General features: G+C 40.7%; 1 protein-coding gene across 8 annotated transcripts in view; it reads right to left on the reverse strand.

The window, feature by feature from the left end:
- Nucleotides 1-17742, reverse strand: part of TMEM161B (transmembrane protein 161B) — a 182014-nt gene that overhangs the window by 66095 nt on the left and 98177 nt on the right. For 2 of the 8 annotated variants that reach the window (XM_055563732.1, XM_055563715.1), the window contains exon 1: nucleotides 9881-10018. The exons of 4 other annotated variants lie outside the window; for them this stretch is intronic. Coding sequence is in view for 1 of the 4 variants with exons in the window: in XM_055563676.1 (XP_055419651.1) it covers nucleotides 9881-9883 (3 nt within the window). In the remaining 3 variants the exon portion in view is untranslated. Of the gene's footprint in view, nucleotides 1-9880; nucleotides 10019-17742 lie in introns of those variants that run through there. 2 more of the 8 variants (XM_055563709.1, XM_055563676.1) reach the window with 2 other exon arrangements.

Consider the following 17742-nt stretch of genomic DNA (forward strand, 5'->3'; position numbering starts at 1 on the left):
TGGCAGTCTATAATCATATATTTATACTATGGAGCTTATTGAACTTTCTTCTTCATAAGTAATTTCTATTGTTGGAGAAAAGTCTCCCAAGGCCCCTAAGTATTTCCATGTCATCCCTTCACAATCCAAACCTCCTTACTCCCAAGAACTTATTGCAAAGATTGATCACTATCATCAAGGACTTCCATTTTTTTCCCCTAAAGAATCTTTGTAATAAATAGCTAGCTAGCTAACTAGTTTATGGTTAGTCCGAAGTTACATGGGGAGGTGACTTCTGCAAATTCTACTAGCAATAAAAACGTTTACTCGAGTGTGCTGAACGTCTGGGAAGGAAGGCAAGATACTCTACAAGACTACGTTCTTCTCTGCAACTCCGGGGGAAACCCAGTTCTAGGTGTAAGCAGCAGGTAATCCAAGTGAAAAGGAGCAAGCCAGTCCTGAGAGCCCTCAGGAAAAGTGGGCTGTGACACACGAGACACACCTGGAAGAAACTTAATACACTGCAGGCTTACACTGAAGAAATCCCAATTCACCAAAGGTCCTTACCCCCAGTTCTCTAATTGTTCCTCACTTTATCAGTGTTACTGGAAGTTCATCCCCAGGCCTAAGGGAAATCCATGCTCTGGTGTGAAGGACTGCCAGTTAAGATAAAAGGAATATGAAGGAATTCTCACTGTGACTTACTACAGCAGAGTCAGATGTATTTAGCATCTGAGTTAGAAATGCCAATCATACAGCTTTCATGACAGTAATAATTAATTTCTCTAATACCATGAGATGTGATACTGGATAGTAAATAGGTTAGAAGGATTTTCTAGAAATATAATTACTAATTATAGTATTAATTCCATAGGAGAATGTTTTTGAAATTCAATCCTTTCATTAAGCTAAAATTTATCAAAGGTAAACAGTAAGATTGGCACAACAGTACAGTGGTCACATAGCCTGATTTAGAAGTCAAATTTCACCACCACTGGATATACAATTTTGGGTGAGTTACTCTAATCTCACTGTGCCTCCATTTCTGTATCTGTAAAACAGAGGTTAAAAAAAAAAGTAGGTAAAATATAGAGATTAAAAAAATAGTAGGAGCCCAAGAGTGATTACTTCATAAGTGTTTAGTTAAGTAGAGCAGATAAATATTAACTCTAAATAAACGTAGCTACTACTGCTATTAAGGAAAAGTACTTAAAATTCACTTTCTTATCCACCCAACATATTTCTGCTGCTGCTAAGTCGCTTCAGTCGTGTCCGACTCTGTGCGACCCCAATAGACAGAAGCCCACCAGGCTCCCCCGTCCCTGGGATTCTCCAGGCAAGAACACTAGAGTGGGTTGCCATTTCCTTCTCCAATGCACTAAAGTGAAAAGTGAAAGTGAAGCCGCTCAGTCGTGTCCGACTCTTAGCGACCCCATGGACTGTGGCCCACCAGGGTCCTCCATCCATGGGATTTTCCAGGCAAGAATACTGGAGTGGGGTGCCATTGCCTTCTCCAAACATACTTCTACTTACACTTAAAGACCTAGACTAATCAATCCTTTGTTAAATCCTTCTTAAACTCCATACAAATGGAATATTCCCTCCTTGATCCCCTCAATGTACATTCAACTAAAAGTACATCAATAATATTCACAAATCCACATATTGAGAGTCACAGACCTTGAAACAAACTATAGAGGTCATTTAGTTCTGGTTCAAGTAGACTTTCAATGCCATATACTTATTGTACTCTTCCCAAAGTCACTTTTAAAGATATGAATGTTTGAGCAGTTGGTTTTAACACAACTTTTAAAAAATAAATAGAACACTATAATCAGCTATCAAGATTCTGAACTTCAATACTGAAGTATCAAAAGCTGAAATTATTTCAGGTTTTTCTAAATCTTTTGTTTATGGTCAAAACACAAAATATATTTAATCTAACAACAGAATTACTAAGTCTATTTAATGTAAGTAAAAGATACTCTGTAAGCTCAGAATACTTATGAGTGAACAAGTTGTATTCTCTCAAGATCTGTAATAACGTAAAAGACTAAAAATATGTGGCATAAAAAACGCAATCTATTAAGTAAAATGTAGTATCACCTACTAACATAAGATTTTTAAAAACACATTTCTATCATTTTTCTGTTCACTATATGGAAAGGTAATCATACATGACTTTACTGAAAGATTCACACTGTAGTTAAAGACACTATGAACTTTGTACCTGATACTACAACACTTCTTTGGGTGCAATCATAAACAGATTTTCAAAGACAGCAGGTATATTGAACTCAAATGTGTCCCACTGCCACCTTCTCACTGTGCTTTCCCTGAAGGCCCTATCTAAAATCACCACCCCGATCATTCCCTTAACTCTGTTCTATCTTTTCTTATTGTATTTACCACGACTAACGAACATTATATCTCAACTGATTATCATCAGACTCTCAATATAACCTAAGATCCGTAAAGACAAGAAAGTCTCTGTTTTATAAAGTTATGTCTCTGTTGCCAGGAACAGCAATGTGACATACAGATACTGCTTAACAGACAAGGAAGGAATGATTAAACAAATACTTTTGAGGTAAGAGCATGAATTTTAAGTGTTTGGTGAAACAAAAGGGACAATCATTTCAGTTAAAACCAAGACAATGTTCATTTTACCGGGACTTTAGAAATTTTCTTTTCCTGTAACTCAAGAGTAGGTAGTATACAAAGAGTAGCAGCGCAATTTACAAATCAGGTTTATTTCTTCAAAGTTCCTCTAGCTATAGTTTTTCCAGTAGTCATGCATGGATGTGAGAGTTGGACCACAAAGAAGGCTGAGCACTGAAGAATTGATGCTTTTGAACTGTAGTGCTGGAGAAGACTTTTGAGAGTTCCTTGGACTGCAAGGAGATCAAACCAGTCAATCTTAAAGGAAATCAGTCCTGAATAATCATTGGAAGGACTGATGCTGAAACTGAAACTCCAATACTTTGGCCACCCGAGGTGAAGACCCAACTCATTAGAAGAGACCCTGATGCTGGGAAAGACTGAAGGCAGGAGGAGAAGGGGACGACAGTGGACGAGATGGCTGAATGGCATCACCGACTTGAAGGATATGAGTTTGAGCAAGCTTGGGAGATGAAAGACAGGAAAGCCTGGTGTGCTGCAGTCCATGGAGTTGCAAAGAGTCAGACATGACTGAGCGAGTAAATAACAACAGGGCAAGTTGGTGTTCAAAAATCATAACAGGAAAATAATAAGTTCTCTCTTAAAAAACGAACACTTTAGAATATGTTCTGAGTTTCTAGAATCAACTATATTTGCTTTAAGTTTTTATCCCAGAGCAAACAAATTATCTAAAAAGTGGACAGAGACCAAAGCATAAATCAGTCTCAAGAATCAACCTTCAACCAACTAAATGCTAATCAAGAGAACAGTATCTACTATTATTTGAACTAAGCCTCTTTTGGAAAGGAATGAAGTGGAGGAAAAGTCAGAGAATTGAGAAGAGACCCCAATCTCTGCCACCATGTGGCAAACTAATGAAACCTGACCAGAAACCACCCTTCAAATTGCACATTCTGAGCCATAAAACATTTAAGAAATGTAAAAGGATAGAAATCATACAATGTCTGCCCCAATAAGAGAAAATAACTAGAAAATCTCAAAACACACAGAGCCCCAACAACACATTTCTAGGTAACACATGAATCAAAGAAGAAATCAAGAGAAAATATATGAACTAAATGAAAATGAAAACACAACTTATCAAATTTTATGGGATGCAGCAAAAGCTGTGCTTAAAGGGAAATTTATAGCACTGAATACATGTATTAGAAGGGATTTTAAATCACCTAAGGCATCACCTTATGAAGCAAGAAAAAGGGCAAATTAAATCCAAAGTAAGCAAAAGAAAAGAAATAGTATGAATTATCTTCAATGGAACTGAAAAGAAAAAATCAACAGAGAAAATCAATGAAACCAAAAGTTGGTTCTTTGAAAAGATCTAAAAAATCAGTAAATTTCTAGCCCTATCAAGTAAGGAAAAAACAGAGGACATAAATTATTAATATCAGAAATGACAGGGGGGATATCACTATAGATCCATGGACATTTAAAAGGATAATAAAGAAGCACTATGAACAAGTTTATGCTCACAAATTTTATAACCTAGATGAAATGAACCAATTTCTGAAAGATACAATTTGTCCAAACTTCTACAAGAAATAGACAATGTGAACAGGTCTATATCTACTAAGAAAGTGAATCAATAATAACCTTCCTAAACAAAAAGCATCAGGCCCAGTAGGGTACACTGCTGCTTCTATCAAACATTTAAGGAAGAAATTATACCAAGTCTCTATGATCTCTTTCATCAGAGGATAGAAGCAGAGAGAACACTTCCTAACTCATTCTAAGAGCAGTACCCCAATACCAAAATCAAGCAAAGGATTACAAGGAAAAACAAAAAGCTACAGACCAATATCTCTCATGAACATAGATGCAAAAACCCTAAACAAAATACCAAGAAATCAAAATCAACAATGTATGGGAAGAATTATACACTGCAACAAAGTGGAATTTATTCCAAGTATTTGAGGCTAGTTCAACAATCCAAAATCCATTAAAGTAATCTAACACATCAACAAACCACACGTATGATTATCACTCAGCACAAAAACCTCAATATCCCTATCAAAGTTTCTAATGGCTGCATTAGAGTTTCTTCAAAGTGCTTTCAGGACCACAAGTTTGAGACTTAATTGTAAAACTCATTAAAAATTAAATTATGAGACTCCACTCCCTCAATAAGGCAGCCCAGATAAGCATTTTTATCAAGCATCACAGGTGAATCCTATGTGAACTTAAATTGAGAATTAGTGTCCTAATTATTAAGAATTAGTGTCCTTACTCCTTGGAAGGAAAGTTATGACCAACCTAGACAGCATATTAAAAAGCAGAGACATTACTTTGCCAACAAAGGTCTGTCTAGTCAAGGCTATGGTTTTTCCGGTAGTCATGTATGGATGTGAGAGTTGGACTATAAAGAAAGCTGAGCACAAAAGAATTGATGCTTTTGAACTGTGGTGTTGGAGAAGACTCTTGAGAGTCCCTTGGACAGCAAGGAGATTCAACCAGTCCATCCTAAAGGAGAATAGTCCTGGCTGTTCATTGGAAGGACTGATGTTGAAGCTGAAACTCCAATACTTTGGTCACCTGATGTGAAGAGCTGACTCACTGGAAAAGACCCTAATGCTGGGAAAGATTGAGGGCAGGAGGAGAAGGAGACGACAGAGGATGAGATGGTTGGATGGCATCACTGACTCAATGGACATGAGTTTGGGTAAACTCTGGGAGTTGGTGACAGATAGGGAGAAGGCCGGAGAAGGTAATGGCACCCCACTCCAGTGTTCTTGCCTGGAGAATCCCATGGACGGAGGAGCCTGGTGGGCTGCAATCCATGGGGTCACTACAAGTCAGACATGAATGAGCGACTTCACTTTCACTTCTCACTTTCATGCATTGGAGAAGGAAATGGCAACTCACTCCAGTGTTCTTGCCTGGAGAATCCCAGGGATGGGGGAACCTAGTGGGCTGCCGTCTATGGGGTCGCACAGAGTCGAACACGACTGAAGCGACTTAGCAGCAGCAGCAGGGAGAAGGCAATGGCATCCCACTCCAGTACTCTTGCCTGGAAAATCCCAGGGACGGCGGAGCCTGGAAGGCTGCAATCTATGGGTCACTGAGGGTCGGACACGACTGAGCTACTTCACTTTCACTTTTCACTTTCATGCACTGGAGAAGGAAATGGCAACCCACTCCAGTGTTCTTGCCTGGAGAATCCCAGGGACAGGGGAGCCTGGTGGGCTGCCATCTATGGCGTCGCAAAGAGTCAGACACGACTGAAATGACTTAGCAGCAGCAGCAGCAGCAGCAGCAGCAGCAAGGAGGCCTGGAGTGCTGTGGTTCATGGAGTCACAAAGAGTCAGACATGACTGAGTAACTGAACTGAACTGAACTGAGTGCCCTAATTTAACTTTTCAAAACTCAGTTGAAGCCACCTATTCTGTGTGTCCATCCCCCCATCAGAATTTCTTTCCCCTGTGTTAGTCATGTATTTTTAACTTTTAAAACATTATCTCTTCCCAACAGCCTTCTCCATTTCCCAAAAAGAAAACTCTCATTAACTCCAATTAAGGCAGAGATTCACAACTTTTTAACAACCGACATACTGAGCAGAATCCCAGCAGTAAAGTTACAAGAGGATGCTACATAGATAAAATAAGCCATGAGATTCCTACAATTCTAGGAGTTTGATCTACTTTTCCCCCACAATCAACCTAAATGGTGTAAAAATCTATTTAATTAAAGTTGGTCTGTAATATTCAAAAAGTATAGTAAAAACATAGCTTCATTCCTTTAGTAAATTTTCTATGGACTCTTCACTATTATGCAAATCAAGAACTTCCAGATACCCAAGCTGGGTTTAGAAAAGGAAGAGGAACCAGAGATCAAATTCCACCATTCACTGGATCACAGAGAAAGCTAGAGAATTTCAGAAAAACATCTACCTCTGTTTTATCGACCACGCCAAAGCCACTGACTGTGTGGATCATAAAAAACTGTGGAAAGCTCTTAAAGAGATGGGAATACCAGACCATCTTACCTGTCTCCTGAGAAACCTGTATGCGGGTCAAGAAGCAAGTCAGAACGCTATATAGAACAACTGACTGGTTCAAGATTGATAAAGGAGTACGATGGGGCTGTCTGCTGTCAGCTGCTTGGTTAATCTATACGCTGATGGCACCCCACTCCAGTGTTCTTGCCTGGAGAATCCCAGGGACGGGGGAGCCTGGTGGGCTGCTGTCTATGGAGTCACACAGAGTCGGACACGACTGAAGCGACTTAGCAGCAGCAGCAGAACACATCATGATTAGTGAGTTACAAGCTGGAATTAAGACAGGCGGGAGAAACATCAACAACCTCAGATACATGGATGATACCACCCTAATGGCAGAAAGTGAACAGTAACTAAAGAGCCTCTTGATGAGGGTGAAGGCGAGTGAAAGAGCCAGCTTAAAACTAAACATTAAAAAAACTAAGATCATGGCATCTGGCCCCATTACTTCATGGCAAATAGAAGGGGAAAAGGTGGAAGCAGTGACAGATTATAGGACTTCTCTGTAGCTCAGACAGTAAAGAATCTGCCCGGAATGCAGCAGACCGGGGTTCGATCCCTGGGTCGGAAAGATCCTCTGGAGAAGGGAATGGCAACCCACTTTAGTACTCTTGCCTGGAGAATCTCTTAGACAGAGGACCCTGGCAGGCCAGTCTATGGGGTTGCAAAGAGTTGGACATGGCTGAGTGACTAACACTACTTACTATTACACTACACACTACTCCTAGTGACAGATTTACTCTTCTTGGGCTCTAAAATCACTGCGGATGCTAAGTGCAGCCATGCAGTCAGAAGATATCTGCTTCCTGGCAAGAAAGCTGTAACAGGCCTACTCGCCTAGACAGTGTGTTGAAAAGCAGAGGCATTACTCTGCCAACAAAGGTCCATACAGCCAAGGCCATGGTCTCCTAACGGTCACGTTTGGTTGTGAGAGCTGGACTGTAAAGAAAGTGGAACACTGAAGAACTGATGCCTTCAAACTATGGTGTTGGAAAAAGACTCCTGAGAGTCCCTTGGACAGAAAGGAGATCAAATCAGTCAATCTTAAGAGAGATCAACCCTGAATACTCATTGGAAGGACTGATGCTGAAATTGAAACTCCAGTATTTTGGTCATTTGATGTGAATAGCTGACTGGAAAAGGCCCTGATGCTGAGGGCAAGAGAAGAGGCTATCAGAGGATGAGACGGCTGGATGGCATCACCAATGCAATCAACACGAACTTGGGCAAACTTTGAGAGATGGTGAAGGACAAAGAGCCCTAGTATGCTGCAGTCCATGGGGGTCACAAAGAGTTGGACATGATGAGGCGACTGAACAACAACAATTCATTTTCACAACATAAAAAAAAAAATTACGAGTCAACACTCAGTATTTTTGATCTGGATCATGAGTTTATATTGATTAAAACAAAAAAATCAAGATGTAAAATAAAAAAGGCTCTGCTTTCCATTCTGTGGTTTCGCCAAACATATTGACATAGATTCTAAGTATTACCTACCTGATATGTTAAAAAATGAAAAAGTGCCAAACTACTGCTACTTTAGGTAAATCACTGCCTCTTTCTAAACCTCAGATTTTTTCCTTCTGTAAAACTGGGGGTTGGGGAGAGAGAGGAAGGTGGTTAGGCTAGTCATTATCTTTGGGTCGTTCTAGTCCTTCTGTTCCTTATCTTTGTCTAATTTCATTGTACAAAGGGAAGAAAAAAGAAAAAACTCTTAATAATTACAAATTGTACTATTCACTGAGGTTTAAAGAATACACACCCACTACTGCCTCAAGAGTCAAGAGGTTAGCTGATATAATTAGGAACCACATTATTTTGAAGTTCCTTTGTTTCACAATCCGTTACATTTCTCTAAGTCATTCAAAAGTGAATCATCATACACAACTGAACAGTGTCAACATTTGACCCTGAAAAAAATACGGCAAACTCCAAATTCCAAGGCAGAATGTCCTCCAGAAGAGGATTTGAAGTAACTTGAAAATTTTGAACCAGACCCCTGTGATACTGAAAAACAGCAAAGGTTAAGAAATCCTTCCACCGCCACCTTTCTGGTAACAGCTTACTGCAAAGAACCAACAGTCTCCATAAGACTTAGGGAAGCAAGACGCAGGAATTGGCTGCCTGTGTGCTCCGTGGCATTCGAGTCTTTGCGGTTCCACGGACTAGAGCCCACAGGGCTCCTCTATCCATGTGATTTTTCCAGGCAATACTGGAGTGGGTTGCCATTTCCTCCTCCAGGGGATCTTCCTGACCTAGGGATCCAACCTGCATTCCCTGCACTGCCAACAAGATTCTTTTACCACTGAGCCACCTGGGAAGCCCTGTAACAAGGCCAGACATAGTGCCTGCAAATTACCATTCTTTGCTTTAAAAATGACTAGCTGAACTGCTTGTCCCCATACAGCAACTGGAGCAAGATATTACCCAAACTCTGAAACAGGATACACCTCCAACAGTTTTTCCTCAGAAGTCTAGTCTAGGGGGTAAAACTTTCTCTGATTTATAGTCCAATCATACTACCCTTTCATCTCACTTCCCCACACTCAGTTCTTTCTAGCCTTGTTTCCTCCTCCTCATAAAAGAAAACCCCTTTTGCCTAATATTTGAGGCTCTTACAGATCTTATGGTCAGGGTACTCTCCCTACTCCAACAGTTCCCTCGCCCACGCCCCTGCAACATTCCTTTCTAATCAAGACCCTCCTTATTCAGTCCAGACCTTTTTTTATCTTTGAGACCTTTTCCAACTTCCCAAGGGCCAAGTTCGAAAGATAAACTGACTCGGCCGTTTCTTTAAGTGACACGTGTTGATCCTTTATAAGAAGGGGAGGTATTGGGTCCACCCGGAAAGGCCAGGAGGATTTCTGAGATCTGAAGTTCTTGACCACTGCCCTACAGCTGAGAGGAGGGAGGAGGTGATCAACAGGGCAAGGTCAACTCTGGGACCACCTGACCCTACGGCCGTCCACAGTGAACGGGGCCATGAATATTCTGACCACCTATTTCGAACTCCTGGACAGATCCAGCGGCTGGGCTGGGCAGACGTCGCTTCCTCGGGGGCCCCAGCGCCCCGGGGAAGGCGGTAAGGTCCTGCCCTACCGCTCATCTCATTGCTCCCGCCCGCTCCATCCTCAGCTGGCCACCCGGCCGGCTTCCCTGCACAAGACTGACCTCCTGGCCCCGTCTTCCCCCCACTGCTCTCACTCCAGCCCTCACAGGACTCACCATGGCGCCAAGGAAAGATCGTGGACCCGACGCCCAGGAGTACGCTGGGGTCGTCCTGGACCTCCCCTCCCAACCCTGCAGCCGGGAGCCACTCGACACCGCGAGGGAGAGAATCTTCCGGCTCGGCCGGAAGTTCTGCTCGGCGGGACAGGAAGTCCCTCCCCTCTGCCGAACGCCGGCGACCCCACGCCACGCAGAGGTGAGGCGACGCAGGACGTCCTCTATTGCCACTTCCGTGGGTGCTAGGTTAGAGGCCGGGGGCGGTGCTGACCTTGAGAGTACGGGGTTGGGGGAGGCGCAGGCGCAGCGCAGGTAGGTGGGTGGGCGGTGCGCTTGTGGGGCGCCTGCGAGGATCCGGAGGTAGATTGGGTAGTGTGGGCCCTACTAGGTGATGGAGATACAGGTTCGTGAACACGGGGAGAGTCGACTCCAGACGCAGCGGATTTCGCTCGGAAGAAAACCCCGGTTAAGCCGCGCTCTTGCTGAGACGACGTGGAAAGTGCCTTAGCTCAGCCACGCCCTTTCTTTCTCTTTCTACCTTCTCATTTTTCTGGCCGTCCCTTCTGGGAGACTCCGAATCCTTACAGACCCGTCTCTGCGTCGACTCTGCTCTCTGCTTTGTGGGTCCTCCATCTCTATCCTTCCTCAGGGCAGTGGAATTTGATCGTGAGACGTTTCTGCACTGTTCAGATACCAGCCGAAGTCAGAACTACATCTACCAAGAGCAGAGAAACTGGCAAGAGAATTCTGCCTATTTAATATATTCCAATATGGACGATTTCCTTTTAGATTAAAAAATATCCATCACCAAACTTTCGGATTCCATGTAATATTGTGTTCCCCCCTCCCCCAAAGACAACTTCCATATACCTTCAAAATGTTGTGTTGTTAAGTGTACCTGTCAACTCTCTCCTTTTGTTTGGTTAGTGACAGACTTACAGAGGAGTACTATTAACCCAGAAATTCATCTCACCACTTAGGGGTCCTTGCTTAAGTCCTGACTGTATCTGCAGTTTCATCTGTGGGATGTCTTTTTGCCTTAGGGTCTAGTTTTGTTGGAAAAGCTGGAATTGGAACACGAATCTAGGAGGCTTCAGAAGAACTTAAAGTTGGGTTGGCAAGGGTAGTTAGAGATGTTAAGTTTCACCTTCTTACCAAAGTCCCTGAAGAACATGATACCCAACCTAAACATGGTCGAAAGATCCTGGGAATCTTGAGAGTTCTGAGCCATCTGAAAGAAACATGCACAGGGCAGTTGCTTTATATTAGTTTTCACTTTAAATTTTATTTATTGGGGAATGTATAGTGTGACAAGATACAGAAATCCTAAGTACTAACATTGGAAACAGGTGGAGGTGGCTGGGAAATATTGTGTGAAACAGGTGCTATTGAGGACGAATCCAGAACTTCTCGGAGGGTTCCTCTTCTGCTGTTTGGGACAAGGTTGTAAACAGACAAGCCCCTGGGGATCTGCAGATGGTAACTGTGGGAGAGAGGAATTGGAGTCTGTCGACTGGGGTGTCTGTGGAAAGCAGCTGCTATCCTTAGGGAGGGAAAGGTGGAGAAGGGAAATGGCTATAAGTCTGTCACTGACAACACATCCCATGAAGTCTTACTCTCATTTCTGACGCCGTGAGTTTTACTGTGCTAGACCTGGCAGCCTCGTTGAGGTTCACAAAGCATCACCTCCTATGTGGCAATAAGACTGAAATTATTAGGGTGGAATTTATTGCTGCCAGAATAAAACCACGAAAGAAAATCACAGTCATTATTCATTATCTGCTAATCATTTTTAATAGATCATGTGACTCTATGTTCCTTATTTGGTGTAGGGCAAGTTGATAAATAACTCTTAGTTAATATCCTTGAATGTTCCTAATTCTCTGAGTGTGAAAAATCTGTTACAAGCAGTGTTTTTTTTTTAATACGATTAAAAGGCATGCATGTTTTAAGGTTGCAACAGTTATAATGTTGTGTAAGGTTGCAAGCCTTGGAGAAGAGGAATTTACCTATTTCCGTTACTTAAAATAGATGAGTCTTGGACAGAGGAACAAAAAAGGGAAGAATGAAAGAGGAACAAAGGTGTGGATGATGGAGATTAAGAAGAAATTTGGTCGTTTCTGGCAAGGAAGTTAGGAGTCCAATCTTTGATAAAAAATCAAAGTTGCTCACTATTCAGGCTTTGTGATGAGTTGTCCTGAGTAAGAACTGTTCTCCGATATTTAAGAACACCAACAAATAGTTATCTCCTCCTTCAACACCTCCACCTGTCTGGAACATTTCCAAACATTAAGACCTATCCTTTTTTCAAAGTCCAGCTCCATACTCTTTGCAAAATGTTTTCCAGATTAGCTCCTATAAGAAACTTCCACTGCTTTTTCTTTAATAAATATAATGACTTAGGCTTATGCAGTCAGTGCCTTTTGTAATCTCCACACCTCCCCACAATGTCTACTGTTTTCCTAATTAGAGATAAATGCCTGGGACCCTTTTGTGTTGCCCACCCTCTTCCCCTTGAGAAATACCATTTAAATGAATGTTGTAGACCAAAATCACTTCAGTTAAACTGCTCTTAAAATGATTTATGGACAAAAATGTTAGTTGTAGGAATACTAATCATGATTTTTAAAAAGTAGGAACAATCTTTAACAATTAGAGATTGGTCAATTCTGTCATATACACTTAGTGGTATATTATCTAGCTATTTTTTAAAAGCCATTAAGCAAGTCTTTTTAATGGAAAATGTGACTGGTGTGATTGCTTTGATGTGAAAAACTGATTATAAAACAAAGAGTAAAAAAGGAAGTAACCAAAATATATAAATCATCATTACTGGAATTACCACTCTAAAACAACTGTAAGAAGGTAATTTTTTTTTAATTCAGTTTTTTTACTTAGGAGTGGATGAAAGGGGCCTCTCCCTCTCCCCCCATAAAAAACTTATGTTGTATAACGTTCACCTATATTACTCTCACCTTTCTAATGTGGGAAAAACATACAAACAAACATGTTCTTCAGAAGTGTATTGCAACTTCTTAGTAGTTCAGTAGCCTTCATTTGAAGCTTTTATTTACTTGTTATTATAGTTATATCTAAGACTATACTACATGTCTGACTTACTGGTGGAAAAACTCCTACAAATTTTACACATTACATAGTACATAGATACTTTCAGGGGTCACTACCATACATAAATGGCATCTTGATATCATTTGATACCTTTTGGGATCAGCAAAGTCTTTAAACAGCCAGGGGCTTCCCTGGTGGCTCAGATGGTGAAGAATCCGCCTGCAGTGCAGGAGACTGAGGTTCGATTCCTGGGTCAGGAAGATTCCCTGGAGAAGTAAATGGCAGCCCACTCCAGTACTCTTGCCTGGAGAATTTCATGGACAGAGGAGCCTGACAGGCTATGGTTCATGGGGTCGCAGAGAGTCGGACATGACTGAGTGACTAACACTTTCACTCTTTGAACAGCCACCACCAAGAGCAATAAAACTGTAAGAAAGGTTTAAAACCTAAACTCATTTTATTCGTTCTTTAAATATTTATTGAGTATATACTGTGTCCCAGTCACTGTTCTAGACTTGGGGAAACTGTGGTAAATAGAGCAGACATGTTCCCTACTACATTTTAGTGATAATAGACCATAAATAAACTATAAGATTGTGCTGCTGCTGCTAAGTCACTTCAGTCGTGTCCGACTCTGTGTGACCCCATAGAGGGCAGCCCACCAGGCTCCCCCGTCCCTGGGATTCTCCAGGCAAGAACACTGGAGTGGGTTGCCATTTCCTTCTCCAATGCACAAAAGTGAAAGTGAAGTCGCTCAGTCGTGTCTGACTCTTAGCGACCCCATGGACTGCAGCCTACCAGGCTCCTCCATCCATGGGATTTTCCCGGCAAGAGTATTGGAGTGGGGTGCCATTGCCTTCTCCAATAAGATCGTGCTAGGTAGAGAGTTAAAATGGGTGAATAATTTAGAATAGGTGACTAAAGAAAACCTCTAAAAGAGTGTTATTTAAACTTCTATTTGACAGGAGAATCCAGCTTTGCAGAAATTGGGGAAACAAATGCTTGCAGAGGGGACAAAAATGCAAAACCCAGAGGCATGAACTATCTTGGAATATCTTAGGCATCAAAAAAAGGCCTGCCTGGTTGAAGCATAGTGACTACAAGAGGAGTAAGTTTGCAAGTAGGAAAGAGCAAAGTTAAAAGCAACTGAAAGCAACCATAATTTAGATTTTATTCTAAGTGTTTTTACATTTTTACTTGTGTTATATGCACAAATTTATTTTTTAAATCTAATTTGATAATATTTTTGTAATTAAAGGGTTTAGTTGACTTATATGCAACACTATTAATATACATGGAATTAAATGTATCATTATTTGCTATTTGTCCCATCTCTCTTTTATTGAGTTTCTCCTTTTTTTGCCTTCTTTTAGATTATCTTTTGTTATTCCATTTCTTCCACACTATAAGCTTATGTATTATTTAGTAATTTATATGACACATCTTCCTAGACAATGTAAGGACTCAAGAACACATCATTTACTGCCTCACTGCATGTTATATGCATTGTGTCTACTTAATATATATTTCCTTAAGGCATTATATGATTAATATGTGTTTATATTTACTCAAATATTTACTTTGTTGTACTTTATGACTCCTTGAGTTTCTAAGCTTCTATCTGGCATCTTATTTCTTCTTCCTGAAGAATAAGTTTTAGTATCTCCTTTGTATATGGGTGCTGGAGACAAATTCCATTTTTGTATCCTGAAACTTATTTATTTCACCTCATTTTCAAATAACATTTTTGCTGAATTAGCAGCTATTGTATTTTATCATTTCAAAGATATATTCCATTGCTTTTGGCTTCCAAAAAATTTTTTTTGAGAAATAATGTTGGTTTTATTTTTGCCCCTTTAATCTGTTTTTTCCTTTGGCTGTTTATAAGATGCCCGTCTTAAAATTGAAGCAGTTTTATTACAATGTAACTAAACATTTTTGTCGGAGAAGGCGATGGCACCCCACTCCAGTACTCTTGCCTGGAAAATCCCATGGATGGAGGAGCCTGGTGGGCTGCATTCCATGGGGTCGTGAAGAGTCGGACATGACTGAGCGACTTCACTTTCACTTTTCACTTTAATGCAGGAGAAGGAAATGGCAACCCACTCCAGTGTTCTTGCCTGGAGAATCCCAAGGACGGGGGAGCCTGATGGGCTGCTGTCTATGGGGTTGCACAGAGTCAGACACAACTGAAGTGACTTAGCAGCAAACGTTTTTGTATTTTTTTTAAATAGAATTTGTTTTCTTTTTGAGTTTGTAGTGCTTCTTGAAACTGGGGTCTCATGTCTTTCCTGCTTTGGAAAGTTCTCAGCTCTCATCAGTTATTGTTTCTGCCCTACTCCCTTGCCCTCTCCTCTCCTGGTACTCCACTTAAATGTATAATATATTCGATCATTTCAATTTATCCCTTATGTTCCATTTATTTGTCACTGTGGTTCATTCTAGATAATTCTTACCTGTCATTTCATTCTTCTCTAATAGTCTCTAAACTCCTATTAAACTTAATTTGTTGAAACATTGACTTCAGTTATTATGTTTTTGGTTGTTATCAGTTCAAGCATTTCTCTTTGGTTCTGTTTTATAGTTTTCCTATTAGCTATCCAGTAATCTATCTCATTCTAATCTTTTATTTTCTCAAACATATTAAGCATAACTACTTTAAAACTCACGTTGAGTGACGGGATCTGCTGTTACTGGAAACTTCTTGTTTCTTCATTGTGTGTGTTATCATATTATCTTATTTACTTTTATGTATTTTTGTTTATTTTATATCTTTTTGTTTATAAAGTTTTGTTAATTTATGTTACGTTATGTTATTTTTGTTTAAATGCCAGAACTAGTGAAGGAAACAATACTTTGAGGTTTAGGATGTTGATAGGAAGGATTTATGTCTCCTGGCAGAGGCTCTGGCCGCTAGTAATCCAGAATCACCCTAGTGTGGTTAGACGATTGGAAGGTCCACTTCTAGTTCAAACTTTTGCCTCAGTATAGACGTTTGAGATCGCAACTTGAAGCCTGTAGAGTTAACCAGGGCAGTCTCTGAAATCCAGTCTTTGTCTAACTCACTGAGTTAATCAGAAGCTCTGTTCAGCTTCTCAACCATCTTCTCAAGAATCAGCAGGTACCCCAGATAAGCTATTATAAATGCTGGATTCAACAACTCTGGGATTTTCTTTCTCTGGATTTTCTACTACCTCATTAGCTCTCTCTGATGCCTTCAGATATGCGTTTTATATTTTGTCCAGCTTTTCAAGTTCTCAGAAGAAGGACCACAGGTATACCTTGAAGATATCGTGGGTTCGGTTCCAGATCGCAATAAAGCAAATACCACAATAAAATGAGTCACATTATTTGTTTCTCAGGGGCTTAAAATTTATGTTTACACTGTACTGTATTAAGTGTGAAATAGCATTATGTCTTAAAAAGTAAAAAATAATCTACAGTCCTTAGATTATTGTTTATATTTAGTCATAATATTAATAAGCATTATTAATATTTAAAGGAATATTACTATCCCTTTAAAAATACTCTACTGCTAAAAAATGCTAATCTTCATCTGAGTCTTCAGTGAGTTGTAATCATTCAGCTGGTGGAGGGTTTGAAATATTTTGAGAATTCTCAAATTTGACACACAGACATGAAGTGAGCAAATGCTTTTGGAATAATGGTACCAAGAGACTTGCTCAAGGCAACATTGACACAAACCTTCCATTTGTAAAAAAAAAAAGAAAAAGAAAAAGAAAAAAATATAGTATCTGTAAAGCACAACAAAGAATCAGTGGAAAAGAATCTGCCTGCCAATGCAAGAGACATAGAAAGTATGGCTTCAGTCTATGGGTCAGGAAGATCCCTTGGAGGAGGAAATGGCAACCCGCTCCCTTATTCTTGCCTGGATAATCCCATGGACAGAGGAGCCTGACAGGCTACAGTCCATGGGGTCCCAAAGTGTCAGACATGACTGAGCACATGCACACACACTTAACACTATACAGAAAAAATTGGTTCCAGGTGAGATAAAAGATTTAAATGTGAAAAGAAAACCTATTAAACCTTTAGAAGACAAGATGGTGAGATATCTGTATGCCCTTATAGTGTGTGTGTATGTGCTCAGTCGCTAAGTCGTGTCTGACTCCATGGACTGCAGCCTGCCACGCTCCTCTGTCCATGGAATTTCCCAGGCAAGAATTTTGGATGGCTTGCCATTTTCTTCTTCAAGGGATCTTCCCAACCTAGAGATCAAACCATCTCCTGCATTGGCACATGGGTTCTTTACCACTGAGCCACCAGGGAAGCACCATGCCCTTCAGTCGCTGAGTCGTGTCCAACTCTTTGTGACCCCATGGACTGCAGCACGCCAGGCTTCCCTGTCCATCGCTAACTCCCGGAGTTTACTCAAACTCATGTCCTTTGAGTATGTGATGGCATCCAATCATCTCATCCTCTGTCGTCTGCTTCTCCTCACACCTTCAATCTTTCCCAGCATCAGTGTCTTTTCCAATGAGTCAGTTCTTCTCATCAGGTGGCCAAAGTATTGGAGTTTCAGCTTCAGCATCAGTCCTTCCAATAAATATTCAGGACTGATTTTCTTTAGGATTGACTGGTTTGATATTGCAGTCCAAGGGACTCTCAAGAGTCTTCTCTAACACCACAGTTCAAAAGCCGTGCCTTTATACTAGGTAAATGCAAAATCTATTTTTAAAAATTACATTCAGATACATTACTTTGCCAACAAAGGTCCGTCTAGTCAAGGCTATGGTTTTTCCAGTGGTCATGTATGGATGCGAGAGTTGGAC

This window comes from Bubalus kerabau, chromosome 1 (assembly GCF_029407905.1).
Source record: "Bubalus kerabau isolate K-KA32 ecotype Philippines breed swamp buffalo chromosome 1, PCC_UOA_SB_1v2, whole genome shotgun sequence".
Taxonomy (NCBI): Eukaryota; Metazoa; Chordata; class Mammalia; order Artiodactyla; family Bovidae; genus Bubalus; species Bubalus kerabau.